General features: G+C 45.7%; 1 protein-coding gene across 1 annotated transcript in view; it reads right to left on the bottom strand.

Moving 5' to 3' along the window:
- CFAP61 (cilia and flagella associated protein 61) overlaps positions 1-23,531 on the bottom strand; it is a gene marked incomplete at both ends in the record, with an annotated part of 286,170 nt that overhangs the window by 5,738 nt on the left and 256,901 nt on the right. Inside the window, one exon of the mRNA XM_080814415.1 lies at positions 1,989-2,079. Coding sequence (XP_080670541.1) covers positions 1,989-2,079 — 91 coding nt within the window. The remainder of the gene's footprint in view (positions 1-1,988; positions 2,080-23,531) is intronic.

Raw genomic sequence — 23,531 nt, 5'->3', positions numbered from 1 at the left:
TACTCGTGGGGGCCAGCAATTCCTGGGAGCTGTTCTTCTGTGACATTTACTTGCATGTGTTCCCTCCTTCACTCCTCCCACAGCTCTCTGAGGTGGGAACAGGTTGTCTCTGCTCCGCAGGGATCTGAGCTAGAGGCAGACACCACTGGGGGCACCACCTTTCCATGTGGCCTTGCCTACTTGACACACGGAAATGCAGAAAGCGGTGCAAGCCCTTGGTGGAGGCTTTTCTTCCAGAAGTTTCATTTCCCAGAAATCTAGAAAAGCCACAAGAATGGTGGGGGAGCCCTCAGTGTGTCATCCACAAATGTTCATGGTCCCTTCTGGTCTACTGAAAGGGCCTGTTGTCCATGCTGACTTCACACATAACAAACTGACCCAGAGCAGATGTCTGTCTCTGGATAAAAGGTTAAGGGGGTCTCAGTCAGGACCATGAAAAGCGACTATTGTTGGGTTTGGTGGTTTACTTGGAAAAATGAGAGGACAGCTTCCCTTTTAAGCTTGGCTCCTGAAACTCCTTGACTCTGTGAAATATTAACAGAGGAGCTCGATTCTGGGGGTGTAGAAGGACTTAGGCACAGAGTTTTGATGGAATAACTAGAAAACTAATGAGTCTTCGCTGTGGTGCAGTAATGAACCACAGAATGCATTTTGAGAGCAAGAGAGGGACCTAAGGAGTTGAATGAAATTCAGTAAACACCAGGCTCACAACTCGAGCTCATGTTTCAACCTCAGCTGCCTCCCTCAGTTTTACCTGCCTGGTTCCTATCTGTGTGGGTCCTAAAGACGACTGAGTTTGACTGATACTTTAAACCTATTTCCCCCAATTTAAATCTGCTTTGGGTTAGTACAATTATTTCAATTTCCCATCTTGGACCCCAGGCATGAAACTGAAAAGGGGGCAGGCAATGAAGAGGAGATACCTAGCCTCACAGTTTGGTCCATATGGCTCACTGCCTGTGTTCCTGGCTTCAGGCCAAGAGATCCTTGAGTCTGAAACTTGCTGGCCACAGCCTAGCTGTGTAACCCATAGCAGGTCATTTAATTTTTCAGCTTTCGCCCCCTCATTGATCAAGTCAAAACTGTAACAGTAGAGTGTCCTGAATGGCTCTCATTATGGTGAAGCGAGGTGGTTCACACGGTTGGGGCTCGGCACGTGATCTGTGCTGCCCAAGATGGTGGCCCTCACCATGGGAACCTTCGAGGGGCACAGGTGCTCTCAAGTGGAAGTGATAACAGAGTCGCAGGACTTGACCAGGAAGACAATAAAACACAGCGAGGTTAAGCTGCGCCCCTGCCCTTGTCCAAGTGGAGCAAGGGAGAATCTAGGATGGATAGCTGACCACTTTTTGAGCATAGATGCTAACATTCCACAGCTCCCGTAAGGACGCTTGCGTTGAATGAAAGAACTGAATTTGAAGTTTCACAAGTATTTCATGTTTGACACTGCAGAGTCAAATTTCTTGCTGAGCATGGAGACTTTGGGAAATGTAGCCTAACTTCCAGTCAATTCTCTATCACTTTGAGAAAGAGGTTTTGGATATTAAAGGGGTGTGTTTGGACGTCTTATGTCTTCCCTTTACATCTGTATAACAACACACGCACACGTGCGCACACACGTGCACATATGTTTAGTGAATGGCTAGCAAGTGTGGGCAGAAACTAAAGGAATTCAATGTTCGTTCTTGAGAACAAGTAGATAAAACTCAGACCCAGTTTCCAGCGGACACTGCCTGTTAGCTGATAATGGAAATACAGTTATGTGTAAAAAGGAGAAAGAAATCTGCCTCTCCCAAAAAGATTTAAATAATCCACTTTTCCGGAAGTATCATGATGTTCGCATATTCCCTAGCTTGTTTATAGGAAGTATTGTTGGCTTTAAAAGTAAAACCAAAAAGGGGACTGTAGAGAAAAATCTAAATGATCAACGACTATAAACTGCTTGTAATTTTCAAGGAATAACTCACATATCTATTAATCACTCTTACCTCCTTGGAGGTCAAGATCTGGCGTAACTCTTTCCTTAGATCAATAAAACGATCGTGAAAGAGGGCCATGCACCATGGCTCCATGAAGTAGCTAGGGAGGAAAGAAAAGATTCAGTTAGCTGGAAACCCTCTCATTACCACTAATAAAGTATTTACCTGCTTTTTTGCCTTTATAAATTACAGTTCTGGCCCCTTTGCAATCGTTTGCTCATAAAATGCCTCGTGGAACAGCCTAGCCAATCAATTTTTTAAATGGATGTTCCTGATGTAAGGCCAGGTTCCATAATTACATTTAAAGTGGTTTAATTCAGAGCTGGGGCAAGACCCAGCGAAGAATCCTGATTTTATCAGAATTTAAAAGCCTGAAGACTTGTAAAGAACGGTGTCTCCATTATCTGCCCTCATTTGAGAAAAACAGATTGCAGGATTAGCTGAACTGCTGCATAAACAAATTACATTTGGGTAGACAATGACACAAACGTTGTGCATCATTAAGATCTCAGGATTAATAATGACCAGAAAAACAGGCCACCTCGGTGTTCAACATGGTCTCCATACAATTGCACTGATGCTTAATTGAATCTCTTTTTAGAAGAGCAGCTCTTTTGGTGTTTATATTGGCTAACTCTTCACTGAAAACTGTTTGAATAAATGCTTTCTTACCTGGAGAACAATAAGGCCCTCCTCTATTTCCAGGCGATCGCTGAAAATCTGATGCATTCTTGGAGGACCAAGCACATTTATTGGTATTTTAACTCTTACTTTATTTTAACACCAGGTGTCTGGGAACCAGAAACCTTACTTCCTCAGTGCTGGGGACACACCGGTCATGCGGGTTTCACTCTTTTCTGGATGTGTTTGTCATGCCCATTACGGCTAATGGATGTCATGTGTGCACACAGGGGAAGAAAAAACTGGGGCCCACGTGCAGACGAGCACCTTCTGTTTTCCCAGACTTCAAGTTAATTCTTAGAGAAGAGGTGATGAGTCCCAGGGACCACTGAGGCCTCAAAGGACAAGCATCATGACAAGTCTGTGCTATGCTCAGCATGGCACTAAGCTAGATCAGTCATTACCTATCACCTATTTCCTTGGCCAGAATGTGACCGAATTTCATGCTTAATTACCTCCTTTGTTGTTATTCGTTCAACTATTAATTCCACAAATATTTATTGAACATTCACCAGTGCCCAGCAGTGTTCTGGGTGCAGGGGAAACAGTAGGAACCAAAAGAGACATGCATCCTGCCACTGGGAAGCTTCCATTCAAGTGATGAATAGTGAGTGAATATATAGCGTGTTAGATAATGAGAACTGCTTAGGAGAAAAACACAAGTCAGACAAAGATGTGGTGGGGGCGGGGGGGCAAAGGAAGGCTCAGGGAGTAAAGACCCGAGGGGAGGGAGAGAGGGAGTCACACGGAGATCTGGGGGAAGAGCTTTCCAGAGAGAGGGAACAGCAGGTGCAAAGTTCTGGAGGCAGGAGTGCGTGTGCAGAGCACTCAGGAAGGCAGAGTGGAGAGAAGAGTGGGAGTGGTAAGGGGTGAGCTCAGGATGGGATGGGCGGGAAGGATGCTCCCAGGGGTAGGAGTCCAGTCCGGACTATGGTGTATAGTAGTCTCCCCATATCCGCGATTTCACTTTCCATGGTTTCAGTCACCACGAGATGAGCTGTGGTCTGGAAGCAGGGGATCCTCATCCTGACATATGGTCAAAAGGCCAGCGGTAGCCTCACACTACGTCGCAATGCCTGCGTCATTCACCTCCCTTCACCTCGTCATGCAGGCATCTCTCATCATCACAAGAAGGACGAATACAGCATGATAACATATTTTGACAGAGACCACATGCACATACCTTTTATTAAGTAGATGGCTGTAAGTGTTCTGTTATTATTTGTCATTGCTGTTAATCTCTTACTGTGCCTAGTTTATAAATTAAACTCTATCGTAGGTATGCGTGTGTAGAAAAAGCCAGCGTATGCAGGGCTCAGTACCACCTGTGGCTTTAGGGATCCACTGGGGGTCTTGGAAGATATTCCCTCCGGTAAGCGGGGACCGCTGTAATCACTCTGTGGCCATCTAGCTCAGCACTTGCAAGCAACAGGGATCTCACAGAGTTCCACGAATGAATGGATGCACATTGCCTGAGTACATTCTGTACTGCCGGGCCCTGGTCGGTCTTCCATTAGGACAGAGGCAAGTTCTGCCAAATTAAGAGGTGACAACTCGGTAAAGTGCCCCAAGACGGGCAATATTATGAAAAAGAGAGCCTTGCTGGGAAAAGAGGGAAAGACATACATGAAACCAGGGTTTCGGGATGGTCTCGCTAAGCCCAGCAGCAAACAAGGCTGAGGGTGTCAGCAGGGCACTTTGTGGAAATCTGCTAGAGGAAATCCGCTCGCCTCTGGAATTGCTCAAGGCCACCTAATTCGTAGTGAGTGGAGCTGAGTTGATGGGAGTTCTGGGGTTCTGGGCCCCTACAAACCCTGGCCAATGTCCAACCTCCATCTAATTCCTGGAGCAATGGCATTGGTGCCCGGCTAGCCACCTTGGAGGGGATGAGCCCAGAGGGTTGATGTTTTGACACATCTTGGAAGAGTAGCTTCCTGGACCAAAATATTGATTACAGCCTATGTCCAGACACTAATGCACAGCCTTGCCTGGATAGTCCCTACTTCAGGGAATTGTGGATGTGCCAACTTGAAACTGTCATAATTCCTAAGTTAGCAACCAATGGGTTCCTTTGTATATTTTTAAAACCTTTTATTTATTTATTTATCCATTGACCAGAGCAGGGGGAGGGGCAGAGGGAGAGAGAGAGAGAGACAGAGAATCTCAAGCTGACTCTCCACTGAGTGTAGATCCTGACTTCAGACTCCATCCCAGAGCCCTGAGATCATGACCTGAGCTGAAATCGAGAGTTGGAAGCTTAAGTGAGGGAGCCACCAAGGCACCCACCAATGAACCCTTTTAAATTTGTGGCTGTGTGTTTCCACCCTCTTGATCTCAGGGTCTACAGCCACATCCTTCCAGGTGCCACATCCTTAGTCTCTCTGCCTTTCTCGCCCCCACACGGCCCTGTGCCCATAACCCAGGTCCCACACAGCATCTTTGCTCCATGCCCTCCCCCTCTGTCTACTTCACAGAGGGAACTCTGGGGAAACTCCACTTCCGGAAGGTCGCAGCCCGCCCACCGTCTAATGCCCACATTCCCTTAGTCTCTGTCCACAGAGCCGAGCACTGCTGGCTGGAGAAACCCATGGTCCTCCATGTTATGAAAATGCAGTTGCTAAGCCCCTCTGCACAGTCCCTGGCGGGAGGGAGAATGGGGGGGCAGGGAGGAGGACGGAGGGGAGGCACGTAGAGGAAGTTGGGTATTTTTGCAAAGTTTTCCTTTGCTGCCTTTGAAACTCTCCATGCCTCTCACACCAGTGTCCAGCAGAAAGGGCACCTGGGCATTTGATGACTTCTAGTCTTATCACAGTACCTCGAATGGCTTGCAGACCAGTGATCTGGGAGACCTGAAATCTTATTTCTCTTACACTTCCTACCATTGTCGCCCATCGGAAAACAATCTGGGACCCTGGTCCAGAAGGTGACAATCCCTGTAGTGAACTATTTGTTACCTATATTCCTGGAATTCATCCATGGCAGCCATTTTTACTTATAAAAGAGAAAGGTTTATAGAAGTCTCTATGGCTTTTCTTTCTCTCTCGAGAAAGAACTCCTGGGTTCCGTTAAAGCAAAGTGTAGTAATGAAAAGAGACACCCTAAAGCCAAACCAGTTGGCTGACTTCTGAAGGCTCCTTCTCAGTTTGAGTTCAGCTTCATGTGCTGGACATGGGGTCATGAAATGCTAAGTCTCCTGCAGCATGGGGGAAGGGGGAGAGAGCTGGTGCACCAGCAAGAGGAGTGTGTAGGCCCCTACCCTGCGTGGAGACCAGCTTCTGCACACCTGTCTGGGCCATGGTCAACTCCCTCTCCGCCCTGGCCTGTGGGTGACAGAGCTCCTGCGTGTCCCTTATCTGCAGGCTGGGGGTAGGGAGGGGGAGCTCAGGGCGAGTCGTGGTGGGGAGCTGACAGCTTGAGGGTGCACACTCGGAGTCTCTTTCCAGCTCAGGTTTCTTCCCATTCCAAACTGCACCTTAGTTGCCCAATGCTCCCTTTGCCGCCTCCTTTCTGTGGAGGGTCTAAGATTCTCACTTCCTCCAGCCCCCTCCGGACACCTTCCACTCTGGCCTTCCTGCCTGGTGGGCTCTGTGCTGTCTCTGCAGCCCAGAGCAGCCTTCTCCACATTTGCATCTTCCCTGGTACTGTCCAAAGCTCGAGATCAACACAAACATCCTTCCTGAAGCTAATTCTTGCCCTAAGGGCTTGCACTCGCTTTCTCTGCGCTGGTTTCACTGCCTGGGGTAGTTCTGACCTTGCGGGAAAGCTAACCTGGCACTTGTCCTTCTCTCTTACTCACTGTGGGCTCTGGGTTCCCACAGCATCCGGCTGGTCGAGGAGATGGAGGGAGCCGTGGGGCCCAAGTTTCCAAAGACACCTGCGAGTGAGAGCAGGGGTCCGTCTCAGGCTGCCCTCCCTCCTCTCCATGGAGGGCCTCTGCACCAGCTGCTAGGACCCTGTTTAGATAAGAGGGAGTTTATGGGTGGCACAGATCCCTTTGGGCTTCCTTTAAGCCATCCTAGACACACAGCAGGCTTCCTTATTAAAATTAGAAAAGCTTTGAATTTAACCAAACTCATTTTGCAATTGATAAGAACATTGAGTCAAACCGAGCTGATCTCCTTGTGATAGAAGGATGTTAAAAAGAAGTTTTGCTTTATGAAAAGATGTAGGTCTAGATTTCTCCCCACAAACTGAAGGAATTCTGTACTTTGGTTTCTTTCCTTCTCCACAGAAAGGAGAGGAGCATCTGGAATCCTTGCCAAGGCTGTGGTCAGGTTGGCACTGACCGCCCCAAGTGCTATGGATACTCAGCATTAATGATCAGCTTTCGGGAAACTTCTATTTCCATGAATAATGAATTTTTTTTTTGAGAGAGAGAGGGAGAAAGCCAGAGCGAGTAGGGGGGAAGGGGAGGAGGGAGAGAGAGAGAATCTCAAGCAGGCTCCATGCCTCAGCACAGAGCCTGACATGGGGCTCGATTCCATGAGCCTGAGCTCATGACCTCAGCCAAAATCAAGAGTCAGCTTCCTAACTGACTGAGCCACCTAGAAGCTCCTGATAATAATTTTGAAATAATTCAAAATTATTGAATTTTTAAAAATAAGAAAATATTTGGACACCTGGGTGGCTCAGTGGGTTAAAGCCTCTGCCTTTGGCTCAGGTCATGATCCCAGGATCTTGGGATCGAGTCCCACATCTGGCTCTCTGCTCCTCGGAGAGCCTGCTTCTTCCTCTCTCTCTGCCTACTTGTGATCTCTGTCTGTCAAATTAAAAAAAAAAAAAAAAAGAAAGAAAGAAAATATTAACTTCTTTCCCAGTCTATGTTCAAGAAAGGAAGACTAACCAGAGCCACTAGGTAACTTTCCTAGCTGGCTGCCTAGAAATCTTCAGGAGGGAATATTAGGTAGGAACACGGCAGCAACGTGACTTCTGAGTGGCTGTGTGGATTTGGGTGTTAATATCACACAAATCATTTCTACGCACAGATCTGGCCATGAGAAAAAGTTTACACAAATTTTCCAGGACCCAAACAGAAGACACTACTGTCTCTATTCAATTTGCCAACGGCTGGCCTGGGTTCTTTGGGGGGACTTAAATTTTCCATCACTTTTGCAAATGATACACTTTTCTCAGAAGCCCCGGGAAATGTCAACTTGTGGAACTCTATTAACCATTCCTGGTCGATATGGCCCAATCGTTAAGCAGTTGATAAGACTTCCTCAGAGCTCATCCTCATCTGGTCAATCAGCCAATTTTATTGACAAAATCATATAAGCTGGGTGGGGAGCTGGTAACTAGCCCAGCCACTGGCTACACTGAATGCTGAGAAAGCAAGCCCAGAGGACAGGCTGGAGGAAGCCGCATTCGCTGACCTTAGGAAAAAGTCCGACATGTCTAAGGGAAAAGACTATAGTGGGTAAAGGATGGTGTTCTTTCAAGTCCTGGATCTTAACTGCAAGGCGAGGCCTCCCTGGCAGGCGGGGAGAAAAGGAGAAGAGCCAGGCTGCACTCCCCCGCAGAGGTTCAAATGGCTCAACCACGAAATAGTTAGGAAAAAGGAGGCAGGTGGACAGAGAAGAAATCCATTACCTTTCTCCAAGATCGATTTCTTTCTTTCTCTTTCTTTCTTTCTTTCTTTCCTTCTTTCTTTCCTTCTTTCTTTCTTTCTTTCTTTCTTTCTTTCTTTCTTTCTTTCTTTCTTTCTCTTTCTCTTGTTCTTCTTCTTGTTTTTTAAATGAAAATCATTCTGATCTTATCCTGGAGTGATAATAGTTTTTGCTTTTAGACTCATTAAGAGAATCCCCAGCTGCTACTCACACCTGCACAGAAGTTTGCTCAAGCTGGAAATTCACCCAAGGGTTGCCTTTTTTCCCTGTGGGACACTGCACAGGGGGTGGGGGTGGGGGCTGCAGGCTTTCCTGAGAGAATGAAATTCTCACTGTCCAAGTCCTTTCTTGTACCAACAGCATCTTCGATTCAAGGAGGAGGATAGACAGACAGTTCCCACAATGCCTGGTTGTAGGTCACGCCCACAGCAAGTCTCAGCCTTGTGTAGCATGGGCTGGAGCATTGGCTGCTAGGGCTTGTCTCTCCCATTTATAATCTAAGAATGCATGAAGTGACAGACATCAGAGTATGTCATTGTGGTTGCACCCAGACACCCGGGGGATATGGCAGTTTTAGACTGAACAACATTGGGAAATTTGATTTGGGCATTTCCTTAAAAATCATTTTTGATAATGCTGGGTCCTCATAGTTTTGCCGCAACAATCAGCTCAGCTGATGCCCCCTGTGACACATCACTGTCATTGCCAGCCTGGCCGGTATCACTGCTCACCTGAGGGCCACAGAAGACATGTGGTGTGCAAAGCCTGGTGAAGGGGTCTGGGTTAGGTGAAGGCAAGTTTGTAAACATGTTTTCAGAAGCCATCTGCCCCGTATCTCCTTCACCATGCTGGTATAGGTGCTAAGAACACATTCTTTTTCCTAGCTTCCCTTCTTCCATCCATCTGTCCATCTGATCATCCATCCATCCATCCATCCATCCATCCATCCATCCCTCCACCCACCTAGCCACCTGTTCATGCATGCTTGCATCCATCCATCCTAACAGGTCCAATGAAGACTGTCAAAATCCTGTTTCTTTATTTCCAGCACCTGTTTTCCTCTGGTTCTCTGTTCTCTGCTGGCTCAGCCACCCTTCACTGAGTACTTATTTCTTCCCCACTGTCCTCCCATGAATGCTTTTCTCTCCCCTCTTTTCTCTGTCCTCCAGGAACCAGTATCTTCCAGGGCTCCTGACTTCCACAGCTACAAAGTGTCAAGGTAGAGGTCATTCTTGGCCACTAATCAATCACGGACAGACACTTTTTGGGCACTGAGAGAACCACCATGCAAGTGTGATCCCTGCTTCAGAAGCACACCCTGCGGGGAGGGTGGCATAGTGTAAGGGAAACTGAGGCACATACAGGCAGCAGAGGGGCATATTGTGGGAAGGCAAGGCTGGAGAGAGGCTCAGCGGGATGAAGCTGCTGTCCATTTGCCATCAGGTCTTTGTCACTGCATTTCTAAGTTCACTTCTCTTGGCTAGTGTTTGCCAACCTTTAGTCACTTGGGAACCCATCAGTTTTTCATGGACATTATGCATTACTTCAAAAATCTTCTTTAGATTGATTACCCTTAAAAAAAAAGATCTAACTACTTCTGTCTTGTCCTAAGCCATGATATCTGTGGAATCACAGATTTGATGTGTTTGTACAGTTTTTCTAATTCTTATTAAAATTATTCATAATTAGTAAGTTGTGTCTACTGCCTAAGGTAGCTTACATACCACCTGGCAGGTGGTTACTACACTCCGAGACAAGTCACTTTTTATGACAACTTGATGGCAAGGTGCTGTTATATTCTTCTGGAGATGCAAACCCACGGACACTGTGCTAAATAGTTTCTGTGTATTATCTCTCTTCAACTTAGTTCCAGACCTATAAAGTGGGACTTGCCAGTACATTTTACAGATGAAGAAATAGATTCGGAAATGTTGTCCAAAGTCACACAATTAATGAGGATGAGCCAGCTCTTAACTATTATTCTGCTTGACCTCAGAGTTCATGTTCTGAACAACACCCCAACCAAATCTCATTTCCTTATGCTCATTTTGGAGCCTGTCTAGCAACTTTCTGAATCACCTAGTTTCATTGGTATCCCCTGCATTAGCTAAGATTAAATTTGATTACAGTTGTAAAAATTTTTTAAATGAGTACTTTTTTTCACACAAAGAATGGTTAGGTGAAGTGTCCAGGATGGGCATGGTGGTTCCACTGACATCAGGGCACAGTACTATGCATAGGGCATTTGGCCTCATGGTGAAAAATTGCTGCCAAGCTCCAGTCATCACATACATGTTCTTAGATGGATAAAGAGAAAAAGAGGGCCCTTCCCCTCACTTTTAGGGACAATTCCTAGAAATCTCACCTAGCACTTCTATTTATGTCTTACTGGCCAAAGATTGGTCATATGGCTTCCTTGGTTGCAGAGGAGGCTGGGAATCATTGTCATTTATTTTAAGTACAATGTAACATCCTATAAATCAGGATTCTGTCTCTGAAGAGGAATGAGAAAAAGGATGTTGTGTCTTCTATGATAGGCCAAAGACTCCATAGCATCTACATTGAACAAAAATCTTTTCTTACCGTTAAGCTTATGAAAATTGGGAGAACGTGTTTAGTTGATGTTTCCAGAACTAGAACGTATCTATCAGTCTACATTCAAGCCTGCCCCCCAAATTAAACAATCAGAAAAAAAATCCCACACAAAGTGTTTTCCATATGTGACCCCACCTCCAAGCCCCTGGGAGAGACCCTGTTGCTTGCACACCCACATCTAACCCAAATAAGCTTAAAGGCAGAGAACAGGGAACAATTTGTGTTCTACTGTAAGATTGTATTCTGGTCATTTTATTTTGCCCGTGAAAGAAAGTGGATTTGTGCGTTTCAATACAAAATTAAAAATAATCATAGGAACAAGTATTTCCAGTTAACCCTAGCTTTGCTCAGAAGTTGTATTACACATCTCTGGGGCAGTGGAGTTACACAGGAGCAGACAAAACAAACAAACAAGCCCCAAAGCCTGAAATGGAGGTCTGATTATAAATATTTCCTGTCCAACTTTACTTTGCCAGGATCTCTATTTGGTCAATTTCCTGCTTTGAGGCATTTCTGGAAAGGTCAGATTAGTGATTTTGAAGGCAAAAGCAACTAGTTATTTGATAACAAGTCGTAACTGTCACTTGCTAAAGATCGGCTATGGATTTGTTGTCACAATCTGGACCTGGCCTCAACCAATAGTGGGTGTTTACTGCTCTAAGGAAAAATGGTTTGCGATGCACGGGCACTGAAACCCAAATTCTAATGTTGGGCGGAAGTCAGCCATCTCCCAAATGGCTTGTGAACAACCTCTCTCTTACTGCTGGTCAGCTCAGGGACGCACAGAGGTGGGGTTCAGCAAAACACCCCAATGTACCCAGGAACCAGAAGCTAACACTGCTCGAAGCCTGGTGTCCCACAGTGTTCTGGAAGCCCTCGTCTGGTCGCAGAGGTGCTGGAAAACACTGCCTTGCCCACCATGCTCTGCTCAGTGCTCACAGGCTGCTGTCGACTGCAGGCCACTGGAACTGGCGTGATTTATTTGTCCAGGAGCTGAACACATGCGGAATGGTCTCTGGAGGGCGATCCTAACCAGCCCAGGGGCCCTGACACCTCCACACCCATCTGGGGAGCAAAGCTCTCTCTCAAGCACAAATTTTTCTTAGGCTTTATAGTGTTTCAAAGAACACAGATTCCCAGAGCATGTTTGTCCTGAATATCTAAGTGTCAGCACCCGGTTGGTACTGAGGACAGCGCCCAGACTCCCTGCCTCACTTGCACTGGAGTCCTGGTTTTCAGAAATACAATTCATAGAAGTTTATCTGGAAGATCTGCCTGCTGTCCATTCGTTTTTCTGAATCCTGGATGCTTAGACCAGGAGAAACTGCTTCACCTGAGAAAACGCAATACATTTATCTTGTGGTCCTTACAAATCCAAACACCGATGAGATTTCCCTCCTTATTTTGACCTTGATGGAACTCAAAGCCAAGTGTGTGAGTTTTTAGATAAAGACCTGTGTGCTTGGATACCCAGCCTTTGCGCCGCAGCTCAGCCTCACACAGCTGTCCTGCCCCTAGTTCCCCACTTCCTGATGCCTTTTTCTTTTTATCCCAGCTGTGCCCCTTGTTGCTTATGTAATCTCAAGCTAGTTAGCTTTCACGTCTCCCAGCCTCGGTCTTCATAGCTGTACAATGGGGAAAAAGGTGGTTCCTTACCTTGAAGACTTAGTGTCAGAATGTAAGCAGACAATCCATGAACAAGGTTGGCTATATGACTGGCACAAGGAGATGGCTCCATTTGTATTGTGTGATGATTGTTCTTACTTATATCTTATTGTATATATTTGTGTAAGCTACCTCAGATTTTTCTGGGATGAATTAGAGACGAAATAATTAAAATAAGCACTCTTTGTTGTTTAATTGGAAGAGAGTCTTTTGCAATTTTTCTCTTCGGGGACTGCTTTTCCTACCTTCAAGGGCATCTGCATTAACTATTTTAGCTGCTGTTTTACGGCAGCATGAATTTTAGCTGCACCAAAGGTAAGAGAGACTTCATAACAAGCCTTCATGATATTTTGTCACACACTAAGGAGCTCTGTGGGAATCAATAAAAATAACATAAAAACAGTTAAGCCGAGGCCTCGATATATTTTTTTCTTGTCTGAACTGATGAAGGGTCAGTAAAAAGAGGAAAGATTAAGTTTCTTGCTTTTGCTCCTTTCTTTTGAAGAGGCAGGCAATTGAAACAAAAGGGGTGAACCCAGTGGCTCGTGGGATGTATCAAGATGGCGGTCAGGAAAGCAGGCCGTGGCCAAGGCGCAGGTGTGTCAAGGCCCAGCTGGGCCAGATTTTCTTCTGACCTGCCTTTTTGCCTGACCAGAGCAAACCTGTCTTCTTGTAGAAAGAGGGCAGTTTTTGTATACTTCAGAGTCGTCCTTCTATTTGTTTACTGGTGAAAGCACAGGGGCCACGCCATCTGCCGGGACCCTTCTCCACAGCGAGCAAGTGGGTCTGGCAGTACCTTATGGTGCCACCCGTGCCCGCAGTCCGAGCATGCGGATGAGTCTACTCTCTCCAGCGCTACAGGTCTGGCCTTTTGTTCCATCTGTGGCATTTCCTTGCACATCGCTGGTTTGTTAGGGGCTGCGTTAATTGAATTTGCACAGTAAGTCTAGTGCCCTGGAAGTTGTCTAGCTATTTACACTGATTTGTTATATAAATTCAGGCCGAAGAGTATGAGGCAAGGTTAGCATTTAATGCTGCAGCAAAGGGAAAGCTCTAAGTGCTCAGCTTCCCTTCCTGTGTCCCTCTCTTGTTATTCTGTGTCTCTCTTCATAGAAAGCACAACCATTTTCCTTTAATTAGGCTGCAGAGAGCACGGGCTAGCATTAGGCCACTCAGCCACTCAGCCACGCTCACGGCCATGGCCATTTCCTATCTATTTTCTGTAGGAAAAGGAAAAAAAAAAGTGTATATATGCACATATAAGCCCCTGCAAGTCCGAGGGTGGGGGGAACAAAGGAACCAGGTGGAATTACCTTTTGTGAGACTGAGGCCACAAGAACTAGCCAACACCAGAAAAACAAGGTATTGTGCTGCCTTGTTATTCCTTTGGTTAAATGAATTGCCCTTTCGAATTTTAAAAGAGTGCTTCATAGAAATATCACTCACTGGTACAGAATATATAGCACGTTTAATACACATTTATAGTAATTCAGTAATTAACACATGTTTAAAATAATTCCCTTTCATGGGTGCCTGCGTGGCTTAGTCGGTTAAGCATCTGTCTTCGGCTCAGGTCATGATCCCGGGATCCTGGGATCGAGCCCCACATAGGGCTCCCTGCTAAATTGGGGGCCTGCTTCTCCCTCTCCTCCCGCCTCGTGCTCTCTCTCTCGTGCTCTCTCTCTCGCGTGTAAATAAAAAATCTTGGAAAAAACAAATAATTCCCTTTCATAACAGGCTTTTCTAAGTAACATGTTTATTATTTTTTTTTAACTGAGGCTTTTACCAGATATAAGGACAAACTACAGCCTGTTCCTTCACTTTGTCACTCTTATGTTTTCAGGTTTGCAGTTTCCAAAAATCAAGTATTAAAATTCGACAAACAGTGGGGTGCCTGGCTGGCTCAGTTGGTGGAACATGCGAACCTTGATCTCAGGTTTGTGAGTTCAAGCCCCACACTGGGTGGGGAGCCTACTTAAAACAACAACAACAAAAACAAAACAACAACTAACATAGTCCTAGTTCTTACTTCTCACACACACAATAATGAGGGTAATGGATTATGACCCATGAGATAGTATGAGAATCCATAAGTCCACACTGATATGGACAGATGAATACACACATGGAAGAGAGGGATAGCTCTTCTTTACAATCAAAAGCTAAGTACTACGTGTAGAATGAATGAAGGAATTGCAATCTCTCCCCATCACACCAACACAGTAACAGAAATTTCCAGCAAGAACAGTTTATAGGTGCAAAAACTAGTGGGGGGAAAAAAGGATAAAAAAAACATAACATCACATGGTCTCAAAATACCACTAATTGATTACAAAAGTGAAAGTACTACATTTCCAGCAGAGGAACCTACAGCCTCCACCCCAATCATGGAGCCACGGTTAACAATATAGTGAGAAGGCAGATCCACACCGTGCGCCTCCTGAGAGGCTGCCCTGAGAGGGACGCAACATGGCGCCCGTGGTTCTGCCGAGAAGGCATCACCTGACAGGAATAATGAGGGAACGCCAGACAGACCCAAAAGGGTAGATAGACTCTCTACAAAGTAACAGGCTGTGTTTTTCACAAGTGAAGGCTCACGAAGATAAAAGCCTCAGGAGCCATTCTAGACTGGAAACGATTCTGCAGACAGAACGAATATGGATCAGTAGGAATAGGTCAGTGGGACAATTGGCAAGACTAAGACTGAAAAGTCCATTTAAACTGTATTCGTGTCATTTTTAAATGTTGAGAATTGAAAAAAAAAATGTTGACAATTGTCCTATGGTTATGGAAGGATGTCATAGTCTCAGAAGGGCATACCAAAGGATCTAGAGGGCAGCATGTCTCTGCACTCTACTTACAAACATTAGGAAAACAGTTATGCCTTCCCATCCATAAAGTGTGTGTGTGTGTGTGTGTGTGTGTGTGTGCATGCGTGCGAGTGTGCGTGAGTGTGTGTCTCTGTGTGCATGTGTGTGAGTGTGCGTGCGCGCGCGTGTGTGTGTGTGTGTGTGTGTCTGTGTAAAGACAGAGAGGGAGAGGAAGAAAGAATGATACAGCAAGGACAGTGAAATGCTGACATTTAGGGAAACTAGATGAAGAGTATGCAACTTTTTCCTTTGTTCTAGTTGTGTAGACTTTTTGGAAATTTGACATTATTTTGAAATAAAAATTTGAAAGAAATCACTAATTGTTTAGCCTCCTGATTGTGTCACTCTGAGTAAAGAAATAGTTCAAGGAGTTAAGTTTTCAGAGCTGAGCCCACAGAAGTTCCGTGGCCAGACTTTGCTTCTGAGGGTTTTGTATACCACACACTGAGCACAAGGGATGGGGAAATACAAGGAAATGGCCAGGTCCATCTGGTCGCTGGTGGAAAGACACTCTTCACTCTCAGAGAGGGGACATTGTCTTCACTTCATCACGAAATCCTAGAAGCACCTCCACTTTTTTTTTTTTTTTTTTTTTTTTTTTAGGAAGAGGAAGGCACATGAGATGACAGTTCTTGGAGATCTTCCTGTTTTGTAGGTAAGAAAACAGAGGTCCAGAGCAGCCACTCCCAAGACCACAGCTGCCCAGTCCAGCAGCCACCAGCCACCAGCCACACGTGGCTATGAGCACTTGCAGTGTGGCTGGTCCCAACTGAGTTGTGCTACAAGGGCTAAAGAGACACTAGGTTTTCAAGATGTAGTACAAAAAAAGAGATCATAACACATCTCAACGTGTTTATATTGCTTAAATGCTGAAAAGACAACAGTTTGGGTATAGTGAGTTGAATAAAAATATATTATCCAATTAATTTCATCCCTTTCTCTTTATGACTTTCATGTGTCTACTAAAAATTTCAAATTACATACAGCGTCCATACTATATTTCCACTGGACAGCACTGGTCTAGAGTTGAGCAAAAAAGTAAAAGCCAGCATTTGCTGAATGCCTACGGTAAGAAATATTCCAAATGCAAAGACAAAGATGCCGTGAGCCTTACAGTCAAAGGCTCCCTGACAAGAAGAGGCAACGGACATGGGAAACCTAATGATAATAGTGGGCGACAAGTGCCCTAAGAGCATGGCCAAGCTCCGGTGATTACTGAAGCACGGAAAGGGACAGGTGTTTGCCGAGGGCATGCCAGGCAGAAGGAAGAGCACGGGGAGATGTGGAGGCAGGAAGCTGCCTGGGGGGTTCTGGGCATGACCGTGCAATGCGGGTGATGGTGGTGGGGGAGGGAGGGCGGCAAGAGTCCAGGGCTTGTCCAGGAGCCTTAGACTTTTATTGCATAAATGATATAGAACCATGGAAAGGTTTTAGGCCAATGAGGAGTATAGACATCCTATTTATGTTTTTGATCTGCTACACTGGACTGGGATATGGCCAGGCGCCGAGGGGCTTGCTAAACGCCGCTGTGATGGCTAAAGGCAGTGGTTGAGGGAGATGGAGGAGGGGAGGCATGGGAGAGAAGGGGCATGGCTTTGCCCCCGGTCCCGTCTCGCCTCAGGAGGAGAAGTGGCAAGCAGACTCCAGGAAGGGGAGGAGGATGGGCGGAGGCAGCGGTGATGAGCCCACTCCACGTTTCACATGAGGTAGAGGCAGACTACTGAAGTGTTGATGTCCAGTTGGGCAGGACGAGCAGATGGGAGTCCCAGGAGAGAAGGGGTGGCCTGAGGAGATGATAAGACAAAGCCAGGGAGACACCACAATATTCCATGGGGGTTGGTGGGACAGCAGGAGCGGAGGGACAGGCTGGAGCAGAGAGCCGTCAGAAGGGACGAGGAATACAGGGAGGGAGCCAGGAGCTCCGAGCAGCTGATGCCCGCTGGGAACCCACGGTGACCGCAGAGTGAAGTTGGGTTTCTGTCTTGCTGCGGTAGGGGAGCGAAGCGCCGAGGGGTGTCTGGGTCAAGGAGGAGCCTGGGTGGGCTTGCGACAGAATGTGAGCTTGAGCAGGGAGGTCCCTAAGAGGCTCAGGGTGAAGGGCAGCCGGCTGGTGATGGGCTCTCCTGCTAGTTTCCATGCAGGAGGCAGGAGGCTGAAAAACAGGGCTGGAGCTGTCGCCAGCAGTTGCTCATGTGATTCGGAAGACAGGGAGGGTGGTGGTCCTGGCTGCCGCGTCCCTTTCTCTGTCCTGTCTCCTCCTGTCTCCTAAGGGGGACACACGGGCCTGGGCCGAGCTCTGTGTGTCCTGGCCGAGCCTTGTTTATCATGGATTTGGGCTTCTGGAGCGATGTTTCACCTTCTCAGAGTGGAGTGGGGAGGCTGAGGTGAGAAGGGAGGAGTCAGTGGCCAACAGCATCAGCCACTCCTTAGGCTGCAGAGTCCCTCCCCGGCAACACCCTTCACCCCTCACTCCCTTTTCCTCCATGCCACCTGCTGTCTGCCTACTTCTCTTCTGTGCCCGAGAAGCCAAAGGATAGGAAAAAAACTCACATAAGCCCACTGCTGGCTCCCCCGTCATATTTACCCTGAGATCTCTTCTGTGCTCTCAACACTGCCCAGTGATCCTAAACCCTGCAGAGGTCAATTCACTTTTTTGACCTCTGAGATGACTTTTTCTCTTTCCTCAGACATCCAAGTCCCCTTCCTGTTTGACAGTTCTCAGCGAACTCATGCTTGATTGAGAAAACAAGCAGTCGGGCACCGCCTCATCTTCTCATCCGGAAATCCCCCCCACCCCAGCCTGTTCTCCCCAGTGCCTCTCCCTCTGTAGGTGTTAGGATGGGAATGTTGTCCCAGCTCTGCCACGGTCCTGCTCTCATCTGCATCACTTCTGTGCTTATGAACATGTGCCATCTCTCCTCCCCCTGCCAAATATCCCCCCGTTCTCTATTCATGCAGAACTCCTCAAAATCTGGCTCTACTGACTGCTCTTCTAGTTTCTCGGGTAACATCCTCTCTCTCGAGCTCTTTCCAACCTCTATCACCTTAGAAGCAGCTCTTACGAAAGCCAAATCTGGTGACAAATTCTCTGTCCCCAACTTAGCCCCGCAGTGGAATCCACCACAGCGGACCACTACTTCTCTCTGGAAGCTTCTGGGAAATCCCACATCGTGTTCTACTTTTTGAGCCACATTTCCCGCTGGACATTTAATGTTGGGATACTTGTCTCTTTACTCTGAAGTCTGTCTCCCAGGGTGCTCAGGAGAGGGACACGGAGGACAAAAGGCGGGCCAAAGCAGCAGGAGGGGCAGGGAAGGAGCTGAGCGAGAATGGGTCTGAACTGCAATGTGGCTTCAGCCTGGGTCCAGGGGGGGTTTTTGGAGTGTGAACTACATCACAGAGGTGGCTGGACCTTGAGGTAGGGGGGGCCTCTTAGACCCTGTGCCTGTGATTGGCTGTGGTCTTCTCAGGAACGAGCAAAGCGTCCCTTTCTGGGCAAGGTGGCTCCTTGCTCACTATACCGCGGGGGTAGCTGGAAGTTACAGGCCAACATTCGCACCCCTGGGGGATGGGGGCAATGGACCAGTGAAGGGAGGAAAGGGGCCCCCCACAATGCCCACTGCTGAGGTAGATCGTGAGTCCTGTTTGGCCATGTTAAGTTTGAAGTTCGAGTCAGCAGTTGAATACTTCGCTTGGAGAGAGTCTTGTACACTCTGATGCTGAAATGCATCCCAAATCTGACCACTTCATGCTGTATCTACCGGGTCCAAAGCACCATTCCTCACTTGGGACAACGGCGTGAGTCTCCTCATAACGACTACCGTCCACTCTCCGTGGCAGCTGCCGTAAACTTCTAAAACACAGGCTGGCAGGTCGCTGTTCTTCATACATGGGAACAAATATCAAAAGCCCAAAGCTCCACCTACAAAGACTACATGATACAGCTCCGCTGACCTTTACTTACTCTGCTGCGGCCACACCAGCTCCTTTTTGTTCCTCAGATACACCAAGACTTCCCCTACATCAGGGCCTTTGCACTGCTGGTCTCCTGGCTGGCCTCCTCTCTCTCCTGATCTTCTGTGTCTGCCTGCATCTCACCGAACCTCCGGCTCAGATATTCACTCCTCAGAAGGTCTGCCCTGCCCCCCTCAACTCCTGGCCACATTTTCTTCTTTGTTTTATAGCCCTTACTGCTCTTTGATATGATCTCGTTTTCACATTTATTTACTTGTATGTGGTCGGCCGTCCTCCTCTACAATCTAGAATCCAGAAGGCCCTCTTCACAACTCTACCTGCAGAATATAGTACACAGCAGGTGACTTATACATATTTACTAATGAATAGATGAGTAAATAAAAATCATAGACCAAAAACTATACTCTACCTGATCATCAGGAGACCATTAGAATCTTAACCGGGAGAAGCTTCAGTTGAAATGACGGAAATGAGATGACTATTGTCTACTCACACAGCCAAAGACAGAGACAGACACGATAGGTCAGGGTCAGTCACACATTCACTGATGTCCAGCACTATGTGCCACACACCATGCCAGGTGCCAGAGAGCCACAGGTGAAGGTGAGTTCTTGTCCTGGGGTGCTCTGAGATCAGGACAACACAGTGACATGTGTCCCAGTGCAAATGCCATGAGCTCAGTGCATGCAAGGTCATGGTCCCTTCACTGCTGTGCGGCACAGAGTCAATGATTTTGTTACATGGGGTCTATTCACATACACAAACTGGCTTTGGCTGGTTAGCAGATTTAACCCAGTGGAGTAATTTAAAATAATCAAGTGAATCTTTAAAGTTCAGGTTTTAAAACAGACTTGCTTACGTTACAGAGTGGAAAAGCAATGAAACCAGTCTGGTCTTTCTGTGTCCACAGGACCAGAGACATGGCTTCTGTGGAGACAGACAATGTCTGAAGACAAGGTGGGATGACTGCCAAAGACTGAGCATTCACCCAGGGCAGGTCAGACCTGACGTTGTCATGAGTGAGTGCCCAGTACTTCCTATCGCACATAGATCTGATCTACCAGGAAGAAAGATTTGTAAGAAATCCTGTGGATAGGTACCACTACACATCAATTAAAATGGCTAAAATCCCAAACACTGCCAACACCCAATGCTGGCGAGGATGTGGAGCAACAGGAACTCTCTCTCACGGGTGGTGAGAGTGAAAAATGCTTACAGTCACTTTGGGAGACAGTTTGGCAGTTTCTAACAAAACTATACACACTCTTACCATACAATCCCAAATCAAACCCCTTGGTTTATACCCAATGAGTTGAAAACTTCATAGTCACACAAAAACCTGCACCCGAAGGTCTATAGCCTTATCTGTAATTGCCAAAACTTGGAAGCAACGAAGATGTTCTTTGACAGATGAGTGGATACACAAACTGTGGTATATCCGTACAGTGGAATATTAGTTAGTCTATGATACAAAAGTGAGTTATTAAGCTACAAAAGCCATGGAGGATCCTTCAATACACACTGCTAAGTGAAAGAAGCAATCTGAAAAGGCTACGTACTATGTGGATCCAAGTATATGACATCTGGAAAAGGCAAACTAGGGATGCAGTACAAAGATCAGTGGTTGCCAGGGGTTTGGGAGTATGGAGGAAGGGAGGGATAAATAGGCAGAGAAAACGAGACTATTAGGACAGTTATACACTAATGATGGACACATATCATCACACATTTGTCAAGACCCATAGAATGTACCACACAAAGAATAAACTGTAATGTAAACTATGGGCTGTAGTTAATAATAATCTATCAGTATTGGTTCATCCGCTGTAACAAATATACCACACTAATTTAAGATATAAAGAGCAGAGAAAACTCTGTGTGTGGGGGGGAGGGTATATGGAAACTCTATACTTCATAATCAATTTTTCTGTGAACTCAGAACTTTTAAAAAAAGATTTTATTTATTTATTTGAGAGTGACAGATAGAGAGAGCACAAGCAGGGGGAGGGGCAGAGGGAGAGGGAGAAGCCAACTCCCTGCTGAGGTTGACCCGGGGCTCGATCCCAGGACCCTGGGATCATGACCTGAACTGAAGGCAGAGGCTTAACCGACAGAGCCACCCACACACTCTGAACTTAGAACTTTTCCAAAAAAAGCAGTCTGTTACCTTAAAAAAATGATATACTGGAAAATATTTGCCATATATGTATGTAAATGGATTATTAGCCTATGTCATTATAAATACCCATAAGGCAACCAATAGGAAAATGGGTAAAGGATAGGAACAAGTAGTTTGACACTAAGGTAATGAAAGTTGTGTTTTTACCTTTTCTTCTTCCTACGGGTTGGGAAAAATTAAAACATGGAATATATCCAGTGTTGAGGAGGAAGGGGAGAAACAGGCCTGGTCATAACTGTTGATGGGAATATAAATTGAAGTAACCCTTTTTGAGGATAATTTAAGCTAATGTCTTAATCAAATTTCTTTATGTATTTATTTTTCTTGATCAAAATTTAAATGCACACACCCGTTGCTCTAGAAATTTCACCGATGGTGCACACAAAGTAATGAACACGTGACTTACAGTAACATGGAAGAAATGGAAAACAAACTGATTGTTCATTAATAGGAAAATAGTTACGTCAACTGGGATTTAGCCATTCCATGAAATTAAGAATGCGATTGATGTGTAGGGCCACAGAAAGATTGTCAATGTGTATTATCAAGTGAGAGAAGAAAACTATGTGCAATCTATATGAGTAACACACATTCACGCATCTAGAATGTGGTCGGTGCCGGGGACGGGAGTAGGACTGCGAGAACAGGAACACTCCCTTGGGTGGTGGTAGAATTTTTTTAAACTACCATTTAAGATTTTTTATTTCTGCTGCTTGATTTTAAGCTCTGTGAAGGATGGAAGCCTGGCTTTCTTGTTGGTAGCTATACCCAGACAGCACACTGGTGTTCAATAAATATATGGTGAATGAAAAGAATGAATGACACTTAAAAACTATAATGGAAACCATCAGGGATATGAAAAAGCTTTTCCACTAAGGATGTTTGCTTCAGTGTGAATTATCAAAACAAAAAGTCCAAAGCACAGAAGTATGGTATATCCTCATTAGTCATTAGACATAACACCATTAAAATAATATTTCAAGAAATGGAAAAGTGGGGGCACCTGGGTGGCTCAGTGGGTTAAGCCTCTGCCTTCAGCTCAGGTCATGGTCTCAGGGTCCTGGGATTGAGCCCCGCATCGGGCTCTCTGCTCAGCAGGGGGCCTGCTTCCCCCTCCCTCTCTGCCTGCCTCTCTGCCTACTTGTGATCTCTCTCTGTCAAATAAATAAATAAAAATCTTAAAAAAAAAAAAGAAATGGCAAAGTGTTCAGAATATCCGTACAAGCCAAAATAAAAAGCTATAAGTCAGCATGTAAAATATTGTAAGCATATATAAATGTTTATATATTCAGAGAATATATATTGGAAGGACATACACCAAAAAATTTATGGTAGGTGTATCTGGGTGATTGTTTATGGATAACTTTTAGATTCTTCTTATCCTCACCCTCTTCGAGTTATGGAATGATCACACATTACTTCTGTAAATAGAAAAAAAAAAGGTTTTGTAAAAAATAATCTCCTGAAATATAACTTTGCAGTTAAGATTTTTGAAAGGTTTCTTTCTGAATGCCTCTATAAGCAGCCATGACTTACAGTTGTTGCTTCTGTGTATTTGACTATAACATGTAACTTGCCTGTCCATATCTTAGCCACTGATATCTCAAAACTCCTTTTTGTGTGCCAAATTGAGATTTTTAAATACTAAAGAACATTTTGAGCAATTACAGTTTAACCCTCAGGGAAGGGAATTACCCTTGTAAGATATTAATCTATTACCTGGCTTTTGTACATTTGAATTCCAAACATGTTTTCAGGAAAAAATTGTATTTCAGAGTAGGGGACTGTTTATTTCTTATCCTCTTTTAGTGCCTGATATACTTTGTTACCCTTATTCAGAGAGAAGCAGATGGCTGACGAACTTCTAGTAGTTCCTCTCATGCTTATGATGATATGAGGTCCATTTAATCACTGGGGTCTTCTTGAAGCTACAGATGTTCCTTTGGTCTTCTGTCTCTGAGTTCCAAAGAAAGACGTGGAT

Source organism: Martes martes, assembly GCF_963455335.1.
Source record: "Martes martes genome assembly, chromosome: 9".
NCBI classification, from domain to species: Eukaryota; Metazoa; Chordata; class Mammalia; order Carnivora; family Mustelidae; genus Martes; species Martes martes.
The sequence above is the reverse complement of the archived record's forward strand: the minus strand, read 5'-3'. Positions and strand labels throughout refer to the sequence as shown.